General features: G+C 52.1%; 1 protein-coding gene across 1 annotated transcript in view; it reads left to right on the top strand.

The window, feature by feature from the left end:
• Window positions 1-4761: 4761 nt before the first annotated feature.
• The window catches only part of COG7 (component of oligomeric golgi complex 7), a 33192-nt gene continuing 28897 nt past the window's right edge, over window positions 4762-9056 (top strand). Inside the window, exons 1-4 of the mRNA XM_065411944.1 lie at window positions 4762-4930; window positions 6819-6967; window positions 8460-8576; window positions 8768-8936. Of these exons, the coding sequence (XP_065268016.1) occupies window positions 4762-4930; window positions 6819-6967; window positions 8460-8576; window positions 8768-8936 (604 nt within the window). The remainder of the gene's footprint in view (window positions 4931-6818; window positions 6968-8459; window positions 8577-8767; window positions 8937-9056) is intronic.

Here is a 9056-nt window from a genome sequence, read left to right as displayed (position 1 = left end):
TTCTGCTTGTTGAGCCATTTCACCCTCTGGCCTCTTTGAAAACAATTCTCCGATTCAGGCCCTGTTTGCTCCCAGGGCGGAGCAGCTCTTGATGCTGGTGTCCGCAGTGTCTGGGGATCAGTGCTCTGACCTCACAGTGATGGGTGTGGTGTGAGCACCTGGGAATAGAACGGAACTACTGTGGCTTGAAACAGGGCTGGATCCATAAGCCAAACCTGTTGGGTATTGCCACAGCCTCAGCACCGCAAGGGCCTGGGTCCTTGCCCCTTACCCTGGGATCCTCGGTGCCTTCTCAGCCTCACCGTGATTCCTGAGGCAGCCTCCACGCTGGGGAGCATCCTGCAGGGAGCTCTCGCAGGCAGGGCCCCCTGCAGCATGGGGGTTTGTGTCTATGCAAAGCTTAAGTTTCCTTCCTGGTCACTCAAAACTTAAGGGGAAAAATGTAGAAAGAATTTCACTGCTGCACAAGTGGAAACATGGATCAAGTACTAAGGCATCTGAGCTGCTCCACGGGGAGAGCTTGTCTGGAGAAATCACTTTGTACATCCGTGTCTAGATAAACCTCTGCTTAGGCCAGCTCTCCCCTTGTCCTCTGTGCCGGGAAGCAGAGGAGAAAGGACCCCCTGTGCTGTTATTAGTGGAACGTGCCCAGCCAGCCAGTCCTGGGTGTCAGGTTTTATATGATGCTGAACTTGCACATTTTTTAATCAAAGTATTTTTGACTCCTGGTTGTCATTGTTGCTGCTGGTGACTGAAATGCCATAGCGTTAGTTATCCCCAGCTCGGTGGAGTTTGGCCACACAGGGGCGCTGTTTGAGCTTTTTATTACTGTACAGAGCACTGGATTCCCAGGTACAATCATAATAAACAGCATTTGCTTTGACAGGTGCTGCTTGCTGGTGGTTCCTGAGTTTGCATGCAAGGTCCCTCTGCCGCTCAGGAGAATGGCTGAGTGGGGGGGACGAGGGGCACTTGGGCTTTAGCCTCCTCATTTTATTCAAACATGTTCAATGGCACTTCACAGCCAGAGCTGAAGACAAGGCTCCTGCTGCAGAGATCATCTGCTGTAGCTAGGAACGGGTGGAGGAGAGAGAGCTGGAAGCAGACAGCAGATGTCTGGTTCATGACAGGATCTGTGTCTGAGCAGTGGTTGTCAGGTACGGAGCTTGTTAAGCCATCCCCAGGGGCTGGAAGGGCCTTCGGAGGAGAGGACATGCTCTCCCTGGCTCTGTGTAGCATATCCCTCCTGTCCTCTCTCTTGCCATCTCCCTCACGGCCCTGTGCCTCATCACACCCTGGCTCCTCCCCAAAGTAGCCTGGGGTCTGTCTCAGGTCTCACACCCAGCGCATCCCTGGGATATCCAAGCTCCTCCCCTCTGTGCCACTCCGCCCCACCACCTTGCAAGGCCCTCCCTTTTCAGAGGTCAGTGTTAATATTGTCACTGAAGTGCCCATAAAATCCCTGTGAAAGGTGCGGTTGTCCCAGAGCACTGGGTCAGGCCCTGCGCAGCCAACTTCTGACCTGGCCAACAGCTTCAGGCTTCAGCCGCCACCTGCCTGGGTCTAGAAGGGATTCCTCCCCCCATATATTTTGGGTTGGTTGTGGGGTTTTGTCATCACCTTCCTCTGATGGCCACAGCTGGAGATGGGAGGTTGGACAGGGAGGGCTCTGAGGCGGCTCTGAGCATGCTCTCTCTCAGGTGCTGGGCTGGCTGGTTCTTGCTCACATGCTCAGGGTCTAACTGATCACCATGTGTAGGGGCAGGAAGGAATTCTACCTCCACCCCTGGTGAGATTGGCAGTGACCTTGGGGGGGTTCGCTTTCCTCTGCGACCTGGGGGTGTGGAATCACTTGCTAGGATTATCTGGGTCTATCTCAATCACTTCCCTGCCATTTGCAGGGACCTTGGGTCTAGGGGCCCCTGGGCCCCTCCTGCTCTCTGCCTGTGGCACATCATAGTCTCGTCCCTTGTGGGCTGTCATAGTTTGGTCTGACTTTGGTTGTTGGGTTGCGGGTGGTGGGCGCTGCTGGTAGCCTGGGCTATGCAAGAGGTCTGACGGTATGATCTGGTTCCTTCTGGCCTGAAGAGCTATGCTCCTCCCCCAACTTACTAGCATGTTTTTCCATCTGACTCTTCCTCTGTCCCCAAATTCTTTAAGGCACAAGCACTTCACAACTCAACCCTTCCACCCCACCCCCATTAACCACGTTAGAGAGCAGCGCCTAGTGCCTGTGACACTTTCCAATCATCCAGCTTAGCAAATGCCCGGTCTGAGCACGCCATCCCCACGGTAACTCCCCACCACCGGCCAAAGAACACGCTGTCAGCTGTTCCGATTTCCCTGAGTACGCATAGGGGTGAATCTCTCGCTGTTTGTGCCTCTCCCAGCCTCAGGATCCTTGCGGCTGCTCTTTGCCTTTTGTTTCTGGGCCATAGATGTTACTGCTCTTTACAGAGCAAATAACTCTGGGCAGGCTCCCAGCTAGGAGGAGAGGTCCCAGAACTTGGCACTTGGGCCAGTTACTGGGCATGGACTTGCAGTTTTTTTCTTTTGGTGCCATGATGGTGGGGAGGGGAAGCTGAGCCACTGGAATTCAGAGCAGGACTCTGCCTCCTGTCTGTCTCTGTGCAGCGGGGCAGCCAGCGCTCAGCAATTGCTCTCATTGTCGCTGTTGAAGAGCAGTAACGGGTATGGAAGAAGAAGCCCAGTCTTGCAAAGTGAACTCCTGGGGAAATCCTGTGCCAAAAAATTAAATATTCTGAAAATAATAATAATAATTCTGTGCACACTATTTTAAAATTCTGCAAAATTCAGCATATTTTATTTGTCAAAATAACAATATAATCACACCAGTTTCAATTATTTGTGGTCATTTATTTCAAAATACCTGTCAGCGAGTATGTAACAATACAGACAACAAAAAAAGATTCAGGAAATGTTTTTTTGACAAATAGATTCCTTACTAGGCATATTAATACAGAACGTAGTAATAAAACTGCACTACAGAACTGTATTTCCCGCACGCCTCAGAAGCAGCACGAAGGTTTGGGGGAGTCAGGGGTAACGGAGGAGCTGAGGGAGAGGGAAGTAAATTGCTGGGAAGGACCCGGGGTGTGAACCTGGAGGGTTGTTGGTATGGGTGGGAAAAGTATGGAACAGGTATTTTGGGGGGGCGGGGAGGGATTGTTAGGGAACTTTCCCCATGCAGACCCTGGCTGACCCCTAGCCTCTCCCATTCAGTCAGGCACATCTGCCCTGTCCCATGTATTACTGCACCCCCATGTGTCCCTCCACCCCCACTCAGACACCCCCTCCCCCCATCCCTATGTGGCCCTGTACCACTCCCCCATTCCCCTGTGTCTCTGTGCCCCCACCCAGCCACTCCCTGTCCCTATGTAGCTCTGCACCCCTCCCCCATCACCATGTGGCCCTGCATCTCCCTCCCCCCTGTGCCTCCACTCCCATTCAGCCCCTGCCCCAGTCTGTCCTCCCCCACTAGCCCATATGAGCCCCTGTCTGACCCCTCCAGCACCACATGCTGTCTATCTCCCCATAGCCCGTCTCTTGACCTGGCCTGACTCCCAGGAAGCAGCCGCCAGGGCAGCCCGTAGGCACATGGGCAGCCAGGGAGGCACCGCGTGCTGCCCCCCCCCCCGTGGCCGCTGGCTCCGCCCCTATAGCTCCCATTGGTCATGTTCCTGACCAATGGGAGCTGCGGAGCCGGGGCAGCGTGCTGAGCCTCCCTGGCTGCCCATGCCCCTAGGGACAGCTCCCTGCCTTAGCCCCGGGCGAAAACTGGAGCCCGGCAACCCCAGCGGGGGCCGCCTGCTGGCGGAGACGCTTTGGGGCACCCGGCGGTTCCCCTGCGGCGGGGCTCGGGGCCCAGCACCGGTTCCCCCGCCCGGCGGAGCGGCCCGACCCCCCCAGGCCAAGCCTCGCAGGAAGGCGCCACCGGCCCCTCGGCAGGAGTAGGGCGCGGACGGTCCGCCGCGGACCCCGCTAGCCGGGCGGGCAGGGCCTGGAGCAGGATGAGGCCCGTGAGTCCGCCGGCGGCTTGGCTGGGCCGCTACGGTGGCCGGGCTGGGCCGATCGCAGAGCAGTCCTCGGGGCGGCTGGGTACGGTGGCCGGCTGGGACCAACACCTGGCGTTTCCCGGCAACCTTTGCGCTCTATGTTGTTCATGACACAACCAACATGGCTGCTGCCGCCTGCGGGGACTGTGAGTCTGGGCGTCCCCTCCCCCAGAGCCGGCCTCCTGTCCCTCCCCCGGGGCCTTGCGTGGGCCGGGGGCGTCTGCCCCGGGTGGGGCCGGGCCTGCGTGATTCCAGCTCCCCCCTCCCGGGCCCAGGCGGCGCAGCGGGGGCTCGAGCTGGGAGGGGCCCCGCGGGGGATGCCGGGGGGGCGGGGAGGCCGGGCCGGGCGGAGCGGGGGCTCGAGCTGGGAGGGGCCCCGCGGGGGAGGCCGGGGGGGGCGAGGCGGGGGGCGGGGAGGCCGGGCCGGGCGGAGCGGGGGCTCGAACTGGGAGGGGCCCCGCGGGGGAGGACGGGCGGCTGCGCTGCCCCCGGGCGCAACGGGGGCTCGAGCTGGGAAGGGCCCCGCGGGGGAGGACGGGGGGGCGAGGAGGCCGGGCCGGGCGGAGCGGGGCCTGGCGAGAAGAGGCGCCCCCCCACCCCCCGGTGTTCCGATCAGCCCCGCTTCCCCCCCGCGTTTAGGAGCCCGGCGCTGATCGGCGGCGGCGGAGCGGCCCCGGCGCCCGGGATGGATTTCTCCAAGTTCCTGGCCGATGACTTCGAGGTGAAGGGCTGGGTGAACGGAGCCTTCCGGGCCGTGCAGCAGCAGGATGCGCCCGGCAAAGTGGACGCCCACGCCGCTACCTTGGTGATGAAGTTGCAGCTCTTCATCCAGGAGGTCAACAATGCCGTGGAAGGTGCCGCTCCGGTTCCTTGCGCTCGGGCCGTGTGGGGAGGGGGCAGCGCTCGCTGCAGCCAGGGCGGGTGCCGGCACCTGCCTTGCAAGCTTCCTCCTGGAGCGCTGCCAGCGACACCGCCCTGCTGAGGGGAACGCGTTGGGACTTTCCCCACCATTTTTCTTTTCTTTTAAGAACATTGATTCATGGAAACCATAATTGCTTGTGAGACGGGGTCAGTTTTGACCAATCTCCCTTTTTGAAAATGGTAAATTTATTTGCTGAAATCGTTGAAACATCCCATGTTGATATTTTGGAAACAAAGTTTTGTTTTTAATTTTGAAACAACTTTTCATTTTAAAATGTTAATTTATACTAAAAAAAATTTCTTTAAAAAAAACCAAAGAAAAATAAAAGGTTTAAAACAAATAAAAGGAAGTTCTTCACACAGTGCACAGTCAACCTGTGGAACTTCTTGCCCGAGGAGGTTGTGAAGGCTAGGACTATAACAGGGTTTAAAAGAACCTCCATGAATTTATCCAGTTCTAAGTTCATTAATGGCTACTAGCCAGAATGGGTAAGGAACGGTGCCCCTAGCCTCTGTTTGTCAGAGGGTGGAGATGGATGGCAGGAGAGAGATCACTTGATCATTACCTGTTAGGTTCACTCCCTCTGGGACACCTGGCATTGGCCACTGTCGGTAGACAGGATACTGGGCTGGATGGACCTTTGGTCTGACCCAGTACAGCCGTTCTTATGTTCTTAAAAAAAAAAAAAAAAAAAAAAAGTCAATATTGAAATGAAATGTTTCAGTTGACCTGACCCCTTTTTGTGTGTTTTGGGTTTTTTTAGATCGGGGTAGGCAACCTATGGCATGCGAGCTGATTGTTCAGTGGCACTCACACTGCCTGGATTCTGGCCACCGGTCTGGGGGATCTGCATTTTAATTTAATTTTAAATGGAGCTTCTTAAACATTTTAAAAACCTTATTTACTTTACATACAACAATAGTTTAGTTATATTATAAACTTATATAAAAAGACCTTCTAAAAACGTTAAAATGTATTACTGGCACGCGAAACCTTAAATTAGAGTGAATAAATGAAGACTCGGCACACCACTTCTGAAAGGTTGCCGACCCCTGTTTTAGACTATTAGTTTGAGGATTTTGACTTTTTGTGCTGATTTGGAATAGGAAAAAAAATTGAAATTTTGAAAACTCTTGCAGGACGAGAGAATCTTTTCCCGCCCATGTCTGTCCTGACCTGTAGCATCTTCTGGTATTCCAGCCCAATTGTTCTTCCCTTTTCTGCCCTCCTACCAATCCCCCTGCCAGCATTGCTTTACATGCTTTGTCTTAGTATTATTTATATACGCTGATAGGCACTTACCAAACGCTCAGAGGATTGTCCCTAATATGCAACATGCCCTGCTATTCCAGATCTGGAAGATCTTTTTAAACATACAGTAGAACCTCAGAGTTACGAACTGACCAGTCCACCACACGTCTCATTTGCAACCAAAAGTACACAATCAGGCAGCAGCAGAGACACACCCTGCCCCCCCCCCAAAACCCAACCAAAAAGCAAGAGCCAGTACAGTACTGTGTTAAATGTAAACTGCTAAAAAAGAAGAGAGCAGCTTTTTTCTTCTGCATAGTAAAGTTTGAAAGCTGTCTTAAGTCAATGTTCAGTTGTAAACTTTTGAAAGAACAACCATAACGCTTTGTTCCGAGTTATGAACATTTCAGAGTTACGAACAGCCTCCATTCCCAAGATGTTTGTAACTCTGAGATTCTGCTGTAGCTTGAATGCAGCAATGAAGATTTGTTGTACACCATGCTCCTTGGGAAGTTTGTTCTGTGTGAGGGTTGAGTCCCTTGTCATTCCATTGCTGTTTGTTTCTGCAGAAACAAGCCACCAGGCGCTCCAGAACATGCCCAGAGTCCTTCGGGATGTGGAAGCCTTGAAACAGGAGGCAACTTTCCTGAAGGAACAAATGATCCTTGTTAAGGAGGACATTAAGAAATTTGAAGAGGACACAGCTCAGTCAATGCAGGTAACTTCTCTCCTCACTAAATATTTGCCTGTGATTTCCAGATTTGCTGTAGCTGCCAAAGTTACTGAAGGTGCCACAAGTACTCCTGTTCTTTTTGAAGACTCTGTTTTGGTTTGTGCAATTCCAGGGGGGCTCTGTTAGCTCTCTGCAGCAGTTTGAGCTCTGGTAGATGCTGACAAGTAAGGGAGACTGATTTCCTGCTCTGATATTGTGTCCTTTTTAAATTGCCACTGTCATCCTGTTGCACTTCAGCAAGTTCTGAGGCTATGAGATCCTAGATGCAAGGAATCTCTCTGCTTTTTTCAAGCAGAACAGTCACTAAAAACTCCTACAATCTGGTAGCTTCTCTGAACTACAGTCTGATTGTACTAGGCTTCAGCAATTTGATACCCTGTCGGCTGCTTCAGATTTTTCGTACTTTTGTGAAGAAGTAAAAAAGTTCTGGAGATATTGACTTATTGTGAATGAATGATAGTGCTTATTAAATTTGAAGAACTAATGGAAGTGTCTAGAGCGGGACGTAGCATGGGCAGACGCAATGCAAATGTCCCTACAGATTGTGCCTTGGTTCTGGGCTGCAGCACTCCTGATATTCGAGTCCAAAGCCTCTCTTAAGCAGAGAGTGATGCCGTATGGTGGTTTTGTGTGTGGACAGATGGGAGACTAGGCTGACATCCCCAAAAGCATTTTCCTTGTTAACTCAGCCATGCACTGTGTACTCAGAAGTGAAAAGCTAATGCAGTACCCCACCTTACCACCAAGACATAGATGTTAGCAACCCAGACTAGAACTAGCTCTGATCAGACTTTCATGAGCTTATAACTCTCCTCATGTGAGTGATCCATCTTTCATGAGAGGCAGCAAGCTACGGAAGCCTTTATTGTCTGAGCTTATTGGTGGTGGTGTTGTATTAATACCATGCTATAGAGTTGCTTTGCATTTTTCCAGACAAAATGGATGCTGATTATATTGAATCCCAAATTCAGACCAGTTTATAGGTGTGCTTGTTTTCTTGTGATGAGTCAGGAGTGAGCTGCTCAAGCAGAGGGGCTGATGGTTTACCCACAGTACTGCAGATCTTTGGTGAACTGTTTGGCAAGTTGTTTCTGCAGTTTTAGCTGCCAACAGAGCCCAGCCCCCTTCCCCTTGGATCACATATCCATATTATTGTTTAGAGTTGGGTGTAGACCCTGAATAAAAGCAACGTTCCTCATTATGTTCTCAAATCTCTACTGATGATGCTCATCAGCTGGTTCAATTTTAAAATTGATTTTAATATCGTCAGCTCCTTGGAGAGATGATCCACTTCTGTGTAAATCCCTACAATTGATTTTAGCCAACTTCCTCCTGAAATTGCCATCACCCAGTTTCTTAAACCCAAATATAACAGAAATAATCTTCTCCCCCCCACCCCACCTTACTCCCCACCAAATCAAGCAGCTTCCACATTTGTCCCCAATTCTGATGGGCAGCAGTTCCATCTCTGTTTCAGGTCCTGGTAGAGCTCGATCGAGTGAAATCCAGAATGCAGCTGGCTGCTGAGTCCCTCCAGGAAGCAGACAAGTGGAGCACACTGAGTGCAGATATTGAGGAAACTTTTAAAACACAAGTAGGTACCTGCCTGAAAAAGACAAAGGCATGAAAATTGTCAATCATAAAGAAACCAAATTTAAAAACAAAGTCCTTTCAGGTCACCTTTCAAATGGAAATATGCCTCTGCTTCCCAGATGTCACTGTGGAACTTAGGACTTGGCATTTTTGATATTGTGTTAACAACCCCCTAACTTCCTTTGGTGGCAGGATGTGTCTGTGATCTCTGCCAAGCTAACAGGCATGCAGAACAGCCTGGCGATGCTTGTGGACACTCCGGACTACTCTGAGAAATGCGTGCACCTAGAGGCTCTGAAGAACCGGCTCGAGGCCATGGCCAGCCCCCAGATTGTGGCCACTTTCAACGCTCAGTCTGTAGGTCAGTACAGCTCTGTTTCCCTTGTCTTCAGCGTAGATGTATTTATATGTAGGTGTTGCCTTCATCAGGAGAGTGAGTCATGGTGCTCTCAATAGCATGCTTCCAGCCCCCCAGCTGCTG

Source organism: Emys orbicularis, chromosome 10 (genome assembly GCF_028017835.1).
Source record: "Emys orbicularis isolate rEmyOrb1 chromosome 10, rEmyOrb1.hap1, whole genome shotgun sequence".
NCBI classification, from domain to species: domain Eukaryota; kingdom Metazoa; phylum Chordata; order Testudines; family Emydidae; genus Emys; species Emys orbicularis.
The sequence above is the reverse complement of the archived record's forward strand: the minus strand, read 5'-3'. Positions and strand labels throughout refer to the sequence as shown.